Raw genomic sequence first — 17,828 nt, 5'->3', positions numbered from 1 at the left:
TACTTTCCATCTACAACCGCTCTCTGCCTTCTGTCAGCCAGCCAATTCTGAATCCAGATAGCCAAATCTCCCTGTATCCCATACTTCCTGACTTTATGAATGAGCCTACCATGGGGAACCTTATCAAATGCCTTGCTGAAGTCCACATACACCACATCCACTGCACAACTGTTGTCGACCTGTCTTGGCACCTCCTCAAAGAACTCAATAAGATTTGTGAGGCATGACCTGCCCCTCACAGAGCCATGCTGACTGCCTTTAATCACACTATGCTTTGCCAAATAGTCATAAATCCTATCCCTCAGAATTCTTTCCAAAACCTTGCTGACCACAGACGTGAGACTGACTGGTCTGTAATTGACAGGGATTTCCCTATTACCCTTCTTGAAAAGAGGAACAACATTCACCTCCTTCCAATCCTCCGGTACGACTCCTGTGGAGAGTGAGGAGGCAAATATCCTCGCCAGCAGCTTAGCAACCTCCTTTCTCTCTTCCCGGAGCAGCCTGGGATAAATCTGGTCTGGCCCTGGAGACTTATCAATCTTAATGTTTGCCAAAATTTCTAGCACATCAACTTCATCAATCTTGATCTGTTCAAGACTGTATCCTAGCTCCTCTAAGTTTCCATTTACAACAAGTTCCCTTTCCTTGGTGAAAACCGAAGCAAAAAACTCATTTAGGATTTCCCCTACCTGCTCAGACTCCACGCACAAGTTCCCTACTCTATCCCTGATCAGCCCTACCTTCTCCCTGATCATTCTCTTATTCCTCATGTATGAGTAAAATGCCTTTGGGTTCTCCCTAATCTTTCCTGCCAAGCCTTTTTTGTGCCCCTTCCTGGATCTCCTCAGTCCATTTCTGAGCTCCTTTCTAGCAAGCCTGTAATCCTTTAAAGCTGTACTAGATCCTTGCTTCCTCCACCTTACGTAAGATGCCTTCTTCCTTTTGACGAGAAGTTCCTTTGTTCTTGTCATCCAATGTTCCTTAATCTTACCCCTTCTTACCTGTCTCAGAGGAACAAATTTGTGCATCACTCACAAACAACTGCTCCTTAAATAGTCTCCATATGTCTGCTGTGCCCTTTCTGTGGAACAATTGCTCCCAGTCTATACTTTTCAACTCCTGTCTGATAGCGTCATAATTTTCTTTTCCCCAATTAAATATCTTCCCTTGGTAACGGCTCCTTTCCCTTTCCAAGGCTTCACTAAATGTGAGGCAGTTGTGATCACTGCCACCAAAGTGTTCTCCCACTGCAAGATCTGACACCTGTCTTGGCTCATTGCCAAGCACCAAATCCAAAATGGCCTCTCCCGTCATTGGTCTGTCTACATACTGAGTAAGGAAACCCTCCTGAACACACCTGACAAAAACGGCTCCATCCAAACCATCTGCACTTAGGAATTTCCAGTCGAAATTGGGAAAGTTGAAATCACCCATAACAACAACCCTGGTACTTTTGCATTTTTCCAGAATCCGCTTGCCTATGAGATCTTCAATCTCTCTACTGCCATTAGGGGGTCTGTAGAAAACCCCCAATGCGGTGGCTGTTCCCTTGCTGTTCCTAACTTTCACCAATACTGACTCAGTAGACAAACCTTCCTCAACAGCCTTGGTTTCTGTAGCTGTGATGCACTCTCTGATTAGCAATGCTGCACCCCCTCCTCTTTTTTCCGCCCTCCCTGTTCTTTCTTTTTTATTAATAGATATTTTTATTGAAAAGTTAACATAGTTTTACAAGTTTACAAATAAAATAAAACCCAAGTATAAACATTAATATACAATTAAATCTTAAATAAATAATAACCAAAATCTATCAAACAGAAAAAAGAGATACCGAGAGAAAATAAAACAAAACTCAACTAACTATTAATCTAACCTACAACTAACCAGAGTGTATAATTAGGTCTTTTACATTATTCGGGGAAAAAAAAACCGACGGATAACACAGAAATTGGGTTGTGAGATACGTGCTCGGAATGTATTAACATTAAAATCGTAACAAAACCTGTATTCGTGCAGGATTCCTCTCCCAAGGGGCCCCTGACCAGCCAGGTTCGCCATCTCAATTAAATAAAAGCCCTTGTTAGGATGGCCGAAATATCTGTATTTATGTAATTCAAGAAGGGCTGCCATATCTTATGGAATAATGCGGTCTTTTGGTGTACCATATTTGTAAGGAAGTCAAGGGGAATACATTCCATGATTAATCTCTGCCAATTCGAAAGTCCAGGGGGGCCCTCAGCCACCCAGTTTACCAAAATATTTTTCCTTGCACAGAAAGAGAGAATAGAAAATAATCACTTCCAGGGAGGGTAAATTCGAAAAGCCCAAAAGGAGAGATACAGGGTCCACTCTAATTTCCGTTCCTAAGATTTCTGTCAGAGCACTTGCTACTTTAGTCCAATATCTACAAATCTTATGACAGGCCCATAAGCAATGTACAAGAGTGCCCACCTCTATTTTACATTTGAGACACATTGGAGATGCTCCTGCCTTAAATTTTGCAAAGCGGTCCGGTGCTATATGGGCCCTATGAAGTATCTTCAACTGAATGGCCTGAGTTCTGCTGCATATCGTAATTCTTCTGGCATTTTCCCAAATGTCATTCCACATTTCTATCGAGATTTCCAGTCCCAAATCCTGATCCCATTTTTTAAGCAGATTGTCCATATCTCCCGATACTTCATCATGTAATAAATGATAAATAGTGCTTACGGAAGATACCCTCATTGGCCATAGCACTCTACATTCTCTATCTGATTTATAAAGACTATCTAATAACATAGTCTTCTTCTGTATGTGGTCTCGAATTTTGTAGTATTGAAAGAGGTCTCCATTAGGTAATCCGAATTTCTGACGCAGCTGTTCAAAAGACATCAGGACCCCTTCTTTAAACAGATCCCCTAAACATGAGAAACCCCTGGATCTCCAGAGTTTGAAAGTGACATCTGTAAGCCCCGGTTGAAATCCCCTTACTCCCATTATCGGAGCAGAGGGGGATGTTTTATGTGAGTTGCCCTCATTTTGCCGCATTATATTCCAATCTTTAATTGTGTTTAGTATTATAGGGTTTTTACATTGATTCGTAATGATTTTCCTCTTGTCTGAAAAGAAAAGGCAAATAAGTGGGCATTTTACTTGAGAAGCCTCGATGTCCAGCCAGATTGATTGCGGGTCAGATGAGACCCAATTGGCTATGTAACTTAATAGGGAACTTAACTGATATTTCCTAAAATTTGGGAAATCCAATCCTCTCCTCGCCTGTGAAAGCTGTAGCTTCTTCAGCTTGATGAGGGGCCGTCTATGATTCCAGATAAAGGAACCGAACCAGCCATATAATTTACGTAGTGCCAGCCTTGGCAGCATCACCGGAAGCATTCTCACAGGGTATAGGAGACGGGTGGGAAATTCATTTTAATTAGTGCTATTCTACCTAGCCAGGAAATTGGAAGGTCTCCCCATCACTGGAGGTCCTGCCCTTACTTCCACTCCTATGTCTTATGGTCTTATCCTTTCCAGTAAATGTACAAAGTTAGCCTTGTATAACTGACCAAATACTGGGGTAATAAAAATGCCTAAATATAAGAAACCCTCCAGGGACCACCGAAAGGGAAAGTGGGGTCCATCCAATAAGTGGGATATACTAGCAAGGCCACCCATTGGCATAGCCTCCGATTTTAAGAAATTAATTTTATAGCCTGAAAATACACTAAATGTATTAATAACTTGGATTAAACGAGGCACAGACATCAAAGGATTACTGAGAAATAGAAGAACATCATCTGCATAAAGGGTAATTTTATGTTTACCTGTACCAATCCTCGGGGCCGTTATATTAGGATCAGCCCGTATAGCTTCTGCTAGCGATTTGATTATTAGCTTAAATAGCAATGGCGAAAGAGGACATCCCTGACGGCAGCCCCTATCCACACTGAAGCTATCCGAGTCTAATCCATTGGTAATCACAACTGCTTTGGTATCACTATACAGTGTTGAGACCCATTTGATAAACACTTTTCCAACATCAAACCTTTCCAATGTGTAAAACAAGTATGACCATTCAACCCTGTCGAATGTCTTTTCCGCATCTAATGAGACTACTACACTTGGTATCTTTCCCTGATGGCAGGCTTGAATCACATTCGAAACCCTCCTAACATTATTGGATGATCTACGGCCCTTAATAAACCCCGTCTGATCCTCCTTTATGATATGTGGCAATGCCCTTTCTAGCCTCAATGCTAACATTTTAGAGAGGATTTTAAAATCTATATTTAGCAAGGATATTGGTCTGTAAGATGCGCAGTCTTCTGGGTCCTTTTCTTTTTTTGAGGATAAGAGAGATATTTGCCTCTTTCAGCGAAGGCAGGAGACAACCCTGACTGTACGAATAGTTATACATGTCCATAAGTGGACCAGCCAATATTCTTGTAAATTCTTTATAGAATTCAGCTTGAAAGCCATCTGAGCTGGGCGCCTTACCGCTCTGAAGTTGCCTGATTGCGTCAAGTATTTCTTGGATTGTTAGGGGAACATTCAAGACCGATACCTGTTCCGGAGTTATGTCCGGAAAGGTCAGCTTTTTAAAAAATGACTGCATCCTCCTAGTCCTGTCTTCAAAATCCTGCGATTTATATAAATCAGAATAAAATTTTCTAAAGATTGCATTAATCCTTTTATGATCATGAGTCAGAATACCCATACTTTCCTTGATAGATGTGATAGTTTGAGGGGCCTTTTTTTGCTTTGCGAGAAATGCTAAGTATCTACCAAGTTTATCGCCAAATTCATATAACCTTTGTTTTGCAAATAATATTTCTCTCTTAGCTGTTTGGGTAAGCGTGGTGTTTAGAGCTGTCCTAAGGGCCGTAATCCTTTGTAATTTGATAATAGAAGGTCTGTCAGTATATGCTGTTTCAGCCGCTCTTAAGTGAGCTTCGAGCAGATGCTGTTGGAAATAATTTTTTCTGGGTCACTGAGTATAAAATGATCAAATCTCATGTGTAAGCTTTGATGGTCTCCCACATCATTGATGGGTTGCTAGCCGTACCTGAATTAATTTCTAAAAAAAGTTTTAAATTCTTGAGAGAATACTTTATAAATTTACTATCTTTCATCAGAAAGGGGTCCATACGCCAATGCCGGGGGAGATGTCTCATTGTTCCTCGCCTTGATTTCCATATATACAGCAGCGAGATCGGAAATGTGCCAAACTGCCTATTTTACAGAATGATATGGAATTTTTAAAAATCGAGGGGGCAAAAAACAAATCGATTCTGGTATGACATTTATGTGGATTGGAATAAAAAGAAAAATCTCTGCCCTGTGGATGAAGGCATCTCCATACATCTAGTCCTAATTCTTTGTTCAAATCCACCAATTGTATAGATCTGGGAGATACTCCTGCAGTACTCTTGGGTATCTTATCTGTTTCACAACTGGATCCATAATACAATTAAAATCTTCCCCTATAATTGTATGATGAGCACTGAGAGCCATCAATTTTGAGAAGGCTTCCGTTATAAATTTAAAAGGATGTGCCGGGGGACAATACAGATTTGAGATCCCATATTCCTTTCCGTTTATAAGGGCTTTAATCAGAATATATCGTCCAGATTCGTCTTTTATCTGGTTTAGGATTTTGAAAGGGAAATTCTTCCGAATAAGGCTAACAACTCCCCTACTTTTTGAGCTGAAGGAAGAAAAGAAGGCCTGATCAAATCCACCCTGTCGTAATTTCAATTGTTCTTTATCCAGAAATGCTGTAAGCTGGCCTTCCTCTTCCTGTTCGGGAAGGCCCAGCAAACAAATATTTTTTCGACGACCTTGAGAATCGAGGTCGTCAATGTGATTCTCTAAGGTCCAGACTCGGTGTTCGAGAGTCCGGACCCGATCCACAGCCGATTCTGCTGTAGTCTCAGAAGTCGCGGCCTTTAGCGTCGCCCCTCTGACTTGCCACTTGATTTCCTTGATGTCTCGGTCGTGCTTTTGTAGCACGGCCGAAAGTAAGTCCCATCGGCTCCGGATTCTTCGATGAAGGCGTCGATCTTCGCGTCATGTTTGGAGATTATTTCCACGAGGCTCACCGCCGTAGGTAAGTCCCCCGGGACGGCTGCGGACGCCTCAGCTGCAGCTGGAGGGGGGGGGGAGGGGTTCCTGCTTGCTGAGAGCTGCGGGCTCCCTTCCTTTTAGTCATTTTTACAGGAGATTAGATTGTTTAAATTCAGTACTGAGCAACTAATTACATTAAGTAAAAACTATTTTAGGTGATTTGGTGAGTGTGGAGGAGAGGGTGGCCTACTTTGCCCAAGTCTTGGGAGGAGCACTATAGACTCAGACTAGCTGGGTCGCTGCCATCTTGGATCCTCCCTCCCTATTCTTTCTAAATGTTCTAAACCCTGGAACATCAAGCAACCATTCCTGCCCCTGTGAAACCCATGTCTCTGTTACGGCCACAACATCGTAGTCCCAAGTACTGATCCATCTTTAGAAAGGTGGCATCAGACCTTGAAGACCATGTTGAGATGTCATGATTAACTGAGTAATTGGGATAAAGGTATCCCATTCGTATTGTTTGCCATTAGAGATGTCCCAAACAAATCTATTCAGTTCACTCACTTTGAGTTAATTATCAGGCATGAAGTGAGAGGTCCTTTGAAAATAATTAAAGAAAAAATGACAGGACCAATGTTGGAGATCTCACACTTAGATTATCGGAGGTGAGGGAGAGATTAGATCGAGTAGGGTGAGTTAGCTAAACAGTACCCGAATAGGGCACAGCATAGAGTGAAGCAGGTGGCAGATAAAATCTCTGAGACTTGGACGTTTTCCTGAGGGGATGACATGTTATTACTGTTACCAGTGATAGGAGATCCCTTCAAAGGCCGGTTTAGCAGTCCCTATCAAACTGAGAAGAAGTTGAGTCAGCTGAACTAACTAGTAAAGATGTCAGATAGGAAAAAAAGGTATCGGGTGTGTCACGTGAACATGTTGAAACTGTATTATACTGGAGAGAAAGAACTGGAGAAACAGGTGTTAGTTACTGCCCCGCAGCGTGAGGAATCAAATCCAGATGATGAGGGTTTTGATGTGCCTCAAAATAGATTAAAAAATGAAGAAGTCCTTGAGGAGTGGGATAGGTTAATAAACTATCTGTCTCAGGTGCATAGAACACAGTTGAAAGATTTGTTACTGCAGTATAAGGACATATGTAAGAATCAGATGGCGAGGACTAATGCAATTGTACATGAAGTAAACGTAAGGAATACTGCTCCGATAAAACAACATCCCTATTGGCTTAATCCTTTCAAAGCCAGACAGGTCCAGAAGAAGGTGGAGGCCATGTTCGATGAGAACATCATCAAACCAAGCCAGAGCGAGTGGTTTTCGCCGATCATCTTAGTTCCCAAACTGGATGGGACTCAATGATTCTGCGTGGAATATCGGAAGGTCAGTGCCATTACAAAATTGGACTTAGATCCAATTCTGAGATTGGAGGACTGTATCAAGAAAATCAGACAAGCCAGTTCCATCACCAAGTTGGACTTAATGCGAGGTTACTGGTAGGTAACTTTATCAGAGTTGGCAAAAGAAATCTCTGCATTTGTAACCCCACGTGGGCTATATCCGTTTAAAGTGATGCCCTTTGGAATGAAGAACGCACCCACCACATTCCAAAGACTCATGATCAGAGGTGCGGCTGGGTAAACAAACTTTGCAGTCTGTTTGGACAATGTAGTGACTTTTAGTAAGTCCTGCAAAGATCACATGGTACAGTTGGCAGAGCACTTTGAACAACTATGAGAAGCAAAACCAGTGATAAACTTAAAACTGAATTTGCGGAAGCAGAGGTGACGTTCTTGGGACATAACATCGGCCATGGAAGGTTGACCCCATGGAACGCAAAGACGAAGGCCATCAAGGAATTTCCACAACCAACCTCAAAGAAAGAGGTGATTCAACTCTTAGGACTCAGCGGATTCTACTGGAAATTTGTTCCAAACCTCAGCAGTGTAATGGCACCATTAACCGATTTGCTGAAGAAGAACACAATGGACAGAATAATGCCAGGATATAATCGACCATTTGAAATTGATATTAACCACCAAACCAGTTTTAGCTACACTAAACTTTTCAAAACCTTTTTAAGTTGCCATCAATGCTCATGACATTGGGGTTGGAGCTGTACTCCTACAGGAAGGTGAGGGTAGGATTGAACTGTCTGTTGGTTACTTTTCAAAGAAGATCAACATTCACCAAAAGAAATACTCTACAATCAAAAAAAGAACTGTTGAGTTTGGTACTAGCCTTACAACATTTTAATGTGTGTCACAAACAATGTGTTAGAGACTGTTATGTACACGGATCACAATCTGCTTACATTCTTAGAATGCTTTAAAGACAAGAACATGAGATTATTTCACTGGAGTCTTATGTTACAGACTTAATTTTAAAATCGTGCATTCGTACATCTTGCAGGTTGTAAGAATATAATTGCAGATGTGTTATCAAGTATTTAACTGAAAAAGTTTATATATATATATATATAGGTATATGGGAAGAAGTTAAGGCAAACCTATATTAAAGTTATCTGTCTGTTATGGTAATGTGTTTAAAAATAGAAAATAAAATTAAGCCATCTTTTCATGATGATGGCTCATTTTTTCTGAAGGGGGGAGATGTTATGAAGATGTGAACGTACTGTACCTTTAAGAGAGTTAAAAGCTGGCAGAACAACCTGACATTACCAAGTGTTTTCAATAGGATACAATGTAACATGTGCTCTAGCTACTGGCATAGCTAGGGTAGCTGGTTGCTTGGAGACAAAAACAGATTTGAATTAGGTCAATCAGTTTAAATATAACCCCCCAAAAAACAAACTCCAATCCAATAGAATTTAGTCTAGTGACAATCTTAAAAGCCAATGACACAATCCGATGCTTTGGCGGGGAGGGGAGGGGATATAACCTGGGAAAATTGAACAGTTGGGAGGAGAACTGCCAAGCCAGCATCTGCAAACTGCCCAGAGAATAGCTCTCTTAAAAGTACCTTTATTGATCAGTAACTTGTGAAGCAGAATCTCCAAGAAGAAGAAAAGAAGGCAGGAATACAGAGAAGAACCAAAAGCTGCCTTGTTTTGAGATAAGAAGTTTAGTTTTGTAAATCTTTATTTGGAGTTTTATCAGACTAGTACTATAGAAGGGAAGGTAAAAGATAGGTTAGAGGAAAGAGTTGTAAATGGTTGTTAATTTATCTCTGCTATACTTTAAGAAATAAAGTTGTTAATTTTTACTTTAAATAGTTCTTGAATTCTCGAATTTTCACAGATTACTGCATGGGATAGATCTTTTTGGTGTTGGTGGTTTTAAATTAGCAGAGGGGTTTACCCCGTGTCATAATAAAGGTGTCATCAACAGCACTATCAAGCAGCACCTGCTCAGCAATAACCTGCTTGGAGACGCCCAGTTTGGTTCAGCCAAGGCCACTCAGCTCCTCACCTCATTGGAGCCTTGGTTGAAACATGGATAAAAGAGTTGAATTCCAACAACAAATAAGTAACACCCATCTCAAGAGTGACTGCATGTCACAAAAATGCATCAGTAGTTGTAAGCACTTCCAGCTGTCCCCAGCTTGTGAAGGATGCTCGAACTAAGCAAGTGTTTTACTCACCATTTTATACTCCCTCCAGTTCCTCTGAAAGTCTGTGCTGCCATTCACTCTCCTCTGTATAACAGTCCAGCCCCCACCACTGGTCTCCATGTCACAGTAAACCTGCCGAGAGAAAGAGGGAAAACCGACACTGTACATAGTCACATGAATGCAAAGCTTAATGTCATTGGAATGTCAGCTGTTTAAATGGAGGGTTCAAAAAGCCACTGAATATAATGAGCAGGCAATGGCAGGCAACTTAATGCCAGAGACAGCTTAATCCTGCCCTAGTTGCCTTAAACTTTCTTCGCAAGACGTGCCCTCCAGTCCAGGCAGCATCCTGGTAAATCTCCTCTGTATCCTCTCTAAAGCTTCTACATCCTGCCTATAATGAGGCAAGCAGAACTGAACACAATATTCCAACTGGCATCTCACCAGGGCTACATAAAGCTGCAGCACTACCTTGTGGCTTTTAAACTCAAACCCCCTGCTAATGAAAGTCAACACACCGTATGCCTTTTTAACAACGCTATCAACTTTGAGGGATCTATGGATGTGGACCCCAAGATCCCGCTGTTCCTCCACAATGCCAAGAATCCTGTCTTTAACCCTGCATTCTGCATTCAAATTCAACCTTCCAAAAGGAATTACCACACTTTTCCAGGTTGATCTCCATCTGCCACTTCTCAGCCCAGTTCTACATCCTGTGAATGTCCCATTGTAACCTACAACAGCCCTCCACACTATCCACAACTCCACCGACCTCGTGTCATCGGCAAACTTACTAACCCACATCCAAGTCATTTATAAGAGTCACAAAGAGCAGAGGTCCCAGAACAGATCCCTGTGGAACACCACTCCAGGTTGAATACTTGCCATCAACTTCCACCCTCTGTCTTCTATGGGCCTGCCAATTCTGTATCAAAACAGCCAAATTTCCCATTATCCCATGCCTCCTTACTTTCTGAATGATCCTATCATGGAGAACCTTATTTAATGCCTTGCTAAAATCCATTTATGCCATGTCTCCAGCTCCACCTTCATCAATGTGTTTTGTCACATCCTCAAAGAATTCAATAAGGTTTGTGAGGTATACCTGCCTCTCACAAAGCCATGCTGATTATCTGTAATCAAACTATGCTTTTCCAAATAATCATAAATCCTGTCTCTCACAATAATTTGCCAATAATTTGCCCACCATTGACATAGACTGACTGGTCTGTATTTCCAGAGTTATCCCTGTTCCTTTTCTTGAACAAGGCAATAAAATTTGCCACCCTCCAATCATCTGGCACTTTTCCAGTAGACAGTGAGGATGCAAAGATCATCATCAAAGACGCAGCAATCTCTTCCCTTCCTTCCTCTAGTAACTTTGGGTATATCCCGTCTGGCTCAGGGGACTTATCTATCCTCATGTTTTTCAAAATGTTCAGAACATCATCCTTCTTGACATCAACCTGTTCATGCATTTCAGCCTGTTTCACATGATGCTCACAAATGACAAGATCCCTCTCAATATTCATTAAGGACCTCTTCTACCTCTTCCGACTCCAGGCACATGCTCTCTCCATTATCCCTGATCGGCCTTACCCTCCTTCTGGCCATCCACTTGTCCCTCACATAAGTGTAGAATGTCTTAGGGTTTCCCTTGGTCCTATCTGCCAAGGCTTTTTCATGCCCCCTTCTAGCTCTCCTAATCCATTCTTCAGTTCCTTCCTGGCTACCTTGTAACCCTCTAATGCCCTGTCTGATCCTTGCTTCCTCAACCTTAGGTAAGCTTCCCTGTTCCTCTTGACTGGCTATTCTGCATCTCTTGTTATCCAAGGATACTTCACCCTACTACTCCTTCCCTGCCTCAGTGGGTCAAACCGATTCAGCACTCGCAGCAAGTGCTCTCTGAACAACCTCTACATTTCTGTCGTGCATTTCCAAGAATATCTGTTCCAAATTTATGCTCCACAGTTCCTGCCTAATAGCATTTAACTTTCCCCTGCCACAATTAAATATGTTTCCATGGTGTCTGCTCCTATCCCTGTCCATGAGTTTAGTAAAGGTCAGTGAGTTGAAATGCTCTCCCACTGAGAGATCTGACACCTGACCTGGTTTGTTGCCAAGCACCAAATCCAATATGGCCTCTCCTCGAGTTGGCCTATCTACATGTTGAGTCAGGAATCCTTCCTGGACACACCTGACAAAGTGTGCTCCATCCAAACAATATTAGGGAAGTTGAAGTCACCCATGATAGCAACTCTGTAATTCTGCACCTTTCCAAAATCTGCCTCCCAATCTGCTCCTCTGTGTCTGCTGCTATTGGGGAGCCTGTAGAAAACTCGCAATAAAATGACTGCTCCTTTCTGTTTCTGACTTCCACCCAAACTAACTCTGTAGACAAACCCTCTTTGATGCCCCCCCAATCTGCAGTTGTTATACTATCCCTGATTAGCAAGGCCACTCCCCCACCTTTTTTACTTCACCCCTTTTCCTTTTGAAATATCTAAACTCCAGAACATCAGCAACCATTCCAGCCCCTGTGTTATCCAAGTCTTCGCACAACATCGTAGCTACAAGTATTGATCCATGCTCTACGTTCATCAGCCTTATTCCTGACACTTCTTACATTAAAATAGACACACTTCAGCCCATCACACTGACTGCACTATCAACTGTCCATCCATCTTCAGAGAATCTCTACACACTGTGTATGCCTGCTCACCAGCTACCCCATCCTCTGATCCATAGCTCCGGTTCCCATCCACCGCCAAACTAATTTAAACCCTCCCGTAGGGCTCTACCAAACCTCCAGCCCAGAGTAATCAAGATGGCATACAGCACACTTGCCTTCATCAACCGTGATATCGAACATAAAAGTTGATAAGTTACGTTAGAGTTGTATAAAAGTTTAGTGACGCCACATTTGGAACATTGCCCGCAGTTCTGGACACCACACTACCAGCAGGATGTGGATACTTTGGAGAGGGTGCAGAGAAAGGTGACCAGAATGTTGCCTGTCTGGCGGGTTTTAGTGGAGAGTTTGGACAAACTCAGAATGTTTTCACTGGAAAGACGGAGCGACCTGAAAGAAGTTTCCAAAATTCTGAGAGGCATGGATAAGGTGGATAGTCAGAGGCTTTTCCCCAGGGTGGAAAGGTCCATTATACAAGGGCACAGGTTCAAGGAGAGAGGGGAAGAGGTGTGGGGAAAAATTTCACACAGAGTGGGGTGGTGCCTGGTACACATTGCCAGTGGAGGTGATGGGGCACTTTATCAACATGTAAAGTGTATCTTAGATTAGATTAGATTACTTACAGTGTGGAAACAGGCCCTTCGGCCCAACAAGTCCACACTGACCCACCGAAGTGCAACCCACCCATGCCCCTACATTTACCCCTTTACCTAACACTACGGGCAATTTAGCATGGCCAATTCACCTGACCCGCACATCTTTGAACTGTGGGAGGAAACCGGAGCGCCCGGAGGAAACCCACGCAGACACGGGGAGAATGTGCAAACTCCACACAGTCAGTCGCCTGAGTCGGGAATTGAACCCGGGTCTCTGGTGCTGTGAGGCAGCAGTGCTAACCACTGTGCCACCGTATCTTGATAGACGCAAGAATAGGAGGCAAGCAAAATGACAGAAACCACGCATGGACATTAAGTAGCAGGTTTAAATAGCGATTAGGAATGAGTACAGGCTTGGTTGGCTGAACAGCCTGTTCCTGTGCTGTTTGTATTGTATTCAATCTTACAGAATAAAAAAGCACCTTATTGCTGTAGAAATCTCAATTTCTCTCTATATTTTGCTTCATGAATCAATGGGCTAAAGTGAATTCCCAATGAACCTTTATTCCAGTTCATTCCTGGATATAGGTGCCATTGGTAAGGGCAGTATTTATTGTCAGTGTGATAGTGGCGGTGAGTCACCCTACTGAACAAAACATAGGAGCTGGCTATCAAAGAAAATCCGAATAAGAGTCATACTGGACTTGAAACAGTAATGCTGTTTCACTCTCCACAGACGCTACCAGACCTGCTGAGTTTCTCTAGCAATTTGTTTTTGTTTCAGAATTCCAGCATCAGCAGTATTTTGTTGTTACTTGAGTAGATAACTAATTTGTTTCTGAATAAACAGGGTCTTTGTGGATTTGGAGGCACATATGGATCAGACCAGTTGATGAAGGATTTTCATTCCCTCGTGGGAAATCAATGTCTTTTTGCATCAGGTAGTTTCATAGTCTCTGTAAGTGACATTACTTTTGTCTCCCAGATTTCCAGGCTGAATGGCTTCCTGGAACCAAATCACTCTCTTTATTTCATGATACAGTTCCAACAGCTACAATGGGGTTTGAACTTCTATCTCAGATCATCAGTCCTGATCTCTGAATGACTAATTTAGCAGCATAACCACTGTCACTCAAAGTTAATCCTGTGTTGTATTTTTATCCACGCATGTTTTCCAGCCTCTTCTGGGCTTTAAAAGAGCACTGGCTGTAACTATTTACAAATCAAGAGGAAACATTCGCGTCTCAGAAAGCAAATCAAAAACCAATGTCATTTACAAAATGCCGTGTAAGAGCTGTAACAAACACTACCTTGGACAAACCAGCCACATGAACATAAACTAACTACAAAAAGACATGACCCACTCTCACTAGTATCCTCACATACAGATGAGGAAGGACACCCACTTTGACAGGGACAACACATCCATCCGAGCACAAGCCAAACAAAGACACGCTCGAGAATTCCTAAAGCATGGCATTCCAACCGGAATTCTATCAACAAACACATTGAGTTAGACCCCAACTACCACCCCCTGAGAAAAAGAACAGGGAGTGACTTCACCACAGGAAATGACATCACCAACCAAAGAAACCCAAACACATAAATAGAAAGCAGGAGTTATCAGCATTGCTTCGCCTGAGGCCCACTGAAGATGTTACCTAGTAAGGTAACGAAATGTCTGGAAATGAACCTTCCAGCAAATCAATGAATAAGTTTCTCTGTGTTTGACCCCAAAACAGCCACATTCCATATCCACAGATATCGAGGGTGAGAGAAACACAGTTAACATTTCGAGACTGGGTGTGGTTTTCCTAGTGCTGGATAAAGTCTTTGATCATAAAATGTTTCATGGGGCATCAGCACCAGTACTGGAGCTATGCCAATGGAATGGGCTCCACCTGAATCATACTGGGACCACAGTCCTGGCCAGGGATAGGTTGTGGATAGGGCTTTAAACTAAATCATGTGAGAAAGGGGCGTTCCGTTACATGGAAAATGTTAGAGGGGGTGGGGGGAGAACTCAGCAGAGTTTATTAAACACAGACCACATAATAGAATAGAGAGTATGGAAAGGGTCAGTCACAGCAGATAAGGGCACAACTGTGAGAAGGGGGACAGTCAACGCAGGACTGAGGATTGGGTAATTAAATGCACACAGTGTATGAAACAAGGTAACTGAGCTGGTAAAGCAGGGTGGAATTGGCCGGTATGATGATGTGAGTGTCACAGGGCTGGGGAACTAAATATCCAAGGATACATGTCCTACTAGAAGGACACATGGATGGGCAGAGGGGGCAGGGTTGCCTTGTCGTAAGAAATGAAATTAAACCAACAGCAAGAAATGAAATAAAGCTAGGAGGTGTAGAATCTGTACAGGTAGAGTTGAGAAACCACAAAGGATAAAAGAACCTGATGGGAATTATGTACAGGCCTCCCAGCAGTAATCAGGATATTAGAAAGAAAATAAGCAATAAAGGGGGAGAAGATGAAACATGAGAATAAGCTAGGCCGTACGATAAAAGAAAATTGCAAGAGTATTTTAGATATCTAAATGGAAAGAGAGAGGTAAGAGTGGATGTTGGACCACTGGACAATGAGGCTGGAGAAGTAGTAACAGGAAACAAAGAAATAGTGGAGGAACCGAACAGGTGCTCTGAATCAGTTTCCACAGCATAAGACATCAGCAACCTTACCAAACTCCAATAGAGTCAGGGACAGAGGGGAGTGTAATAACCACCTCTACGGAGAAGATACTGGGGAAGCTGCAAGGTCTGAAGGTGGCAAATCACCTGGACTGGATGAACTATAGCCCAGAGTTCTGAAGGTGATAGCTGAGGAGACTGTAGAGGCGTTGGTGGTGATTTTTCAGGAATCACTGGAATCAGAGGGTGCCAGAGGACTGGAAAATGGCTAATGTAACACCCTTGTTTAAGAAGGGAAGGATACAGAAGATAGGGAACTATAGGTCAGTTAGCCTAACCTTGGTAAGATTTTCAAGTTCATTATGAGATTGAGGAGTTATTGGAAATTATTGATAAAGTAGGGCTGAGTCATCATGGCTTCATCATTGCAGGTTGAAATAACTGCACAGAGGCCAGGTCCTGTCACCAGATCCCCCTTTATTTACTGTGGCCAACCAGCTCAGAGTCAGTCCTCAACTGAGGAGATTGGTCATCCAGGGCTTTCCTGATTGGCCCAGGTTAACAACCCCAATCAATGACCTCATAGTCAGTGAGGTCCACCTGGTTCCAATCACTACATGGTCATGCCCGAGAAATTTGTTTAAATTCTTGGAGGCGGTAATGAGCAAGTTAGATAAAGGAGAGCCAGTGGATATAATCTTTTTGGATTTTCAGAAAGGCCTTTGCAGAAGGAACTGCACAGGAGGCTGCTTAAACGGCCTCCTGTGCAGCATGGTGGCACAGTGGTTAGCACTGCTGCCTCACAGCGCCAGAGACCCGGGTTCAATTCCCGACTCAGGCGACTGACTGTGTGGAGTTTGCACATTCTCCCCGTGTCTGCATGGGTTTCCTCCGGGTGCTCCGGTTTCCTCCCACAGTCACAAAGATGTGCGGGTCAGGTGAATTGGCCATGCTAAATTGCCCGTAGTGTTAGGCAAGGGGCAAATGTAGGGGTATGGGTGGGTTTCGCTTCGGCGGGTCGGTGTGGACTTGTTGGGCCGAAGGGCCTGTTTCCACACTGTAAGTAATCTAATCTAAACAAGAATACAGCCCATTTTGTTAGGGACAAGGTTCTGGCATGCATAGAGAATTAGCTGACTGGCAGAAGGCAGAGAATGGGAATAATGGATACAAAGATTGGTGGAGTTTTCATTGTCAAAGGATACAGCAGGATATAGATCAGCTGCAGATGTGGGCAGAGAAATGGCAGGTGGAGTTTAACCCAGGTAAGCGTGAGGTGCTGCACTTTGGGAGACCAAATGTTAAGGATAAGTATACAGTTAATGGCAGGACCCTGAACAGCATTGATGCACAGAGGGATCTTAGGGTTCAAGTCCATTACTCGCTGAAAGTGGCCCCACATGGAGATAGGGTGGTAAAGAAGGTGTACGGCATGCTGCCTTTATTGGTCGGGGAATTGAGTACAAGAGTCAGGATGTCATGTTGCAGCTTTATAAGACTTTGGTTAGGCCACATTTGGAATATTGTGTCAAATTCTGGTTGCCACATTATGGGAAGGATGCAGAGGCTTTGGAGAGGGTGCGGAAGAGGTTTACCAGGATGCTGCCGGGATTAGAGGGTATGAGCTATAAGGAGAGGCTTGAAAAACTTGGATTGTTTTCTCTGGAGCAGCGGAGGCTGAGGCGAGACTTGATAGAAGTCTGTAAAATTACGAGATGCATAGATAGGGTTGACAGTCAGAATCTTTTTCAGAGAGTTGAAATGTCTAAAACTAGGGGCAAACATTTAAGGTGAGAGAGGAAAAGTTCAAAGGAGCTGTGAGGGGTAAGTTTCTTGCACAGAGAGGGGTAGGAGTGTGGAACACACTGCCAGGAGTGGTGGTGGAGGCAGATATGATAGGGGTGTTTAAGGAACTTTTAGATAAGCACACAGACATGCAAAAGATGAAGGGATATAAATCCAGGGCAGGCAGAAAGAATTAGTTTAATTTGGCCTCATGTTCGGCACAACATCGTGAGCCAAAGGGCCGGTTCCTGTGCTGCACTGTTCTATGTTCTAAGATGTTTCAAACAGTAGGAGAGACTAAGATCCAAGGGCACAGCCTCAGACTGAAGGGACGACCCTTTAGAACTGAGCTGAGGAGGGATTTCTTCAGCCAGAGGGTGGGGAATCTGTGGAACTCATTGCTGCAGAGGGCTATGGAAGCCAATGTGTTTCAGACAGAGATGGATAGGTTCTTGATTAGTAAGGGGAGCA

The 17,828-nt window shown here is 43.0% G+C and overlaps 1 protein-coding gene across 1 annotated transcript in view; it reads right to left on the bottom strand.

The window, feature by feature from the left end:
- Nucleotides 1–17,828, bottom strand: part of angpt4 (angiopoietin 4) — a 141,713-nt gene that overhangs the window by 27,013 nt on the left and 96,872 nt on the right. The window contains exon 6 of the mRNA XM_060836547.1: nt 9,670–9,771. Within this exon, the coding sequence (XP_060692530.1) occupies nt 9,670–9,771 (102 nt within the window). The remainder of the gene's footprint in view (nt 1–9,669; nt 9,772–17,828) is intronic.

Source organism: Hemiscyllium ocellatum, chromosome 15 (genome assembly GCF_020745735.1).
Source record: "Hemiscyllium ocellatum isolate sHemOce1 chromosome 15, sHemOce1.pat.X.cur, whole genome shotgun sequence".
NCBI lineage: Eukaryota > Metazoa > Chordata > Chondrichthyes > Orectolobiformes > Hemiscylliidae > Hemiscyllium > Hemiscyllium ocellatum.
Note: the sequence above shows the minus strand (reverse complement) of the source record. Positions and strands in the feature narration are given on the sequence as shown.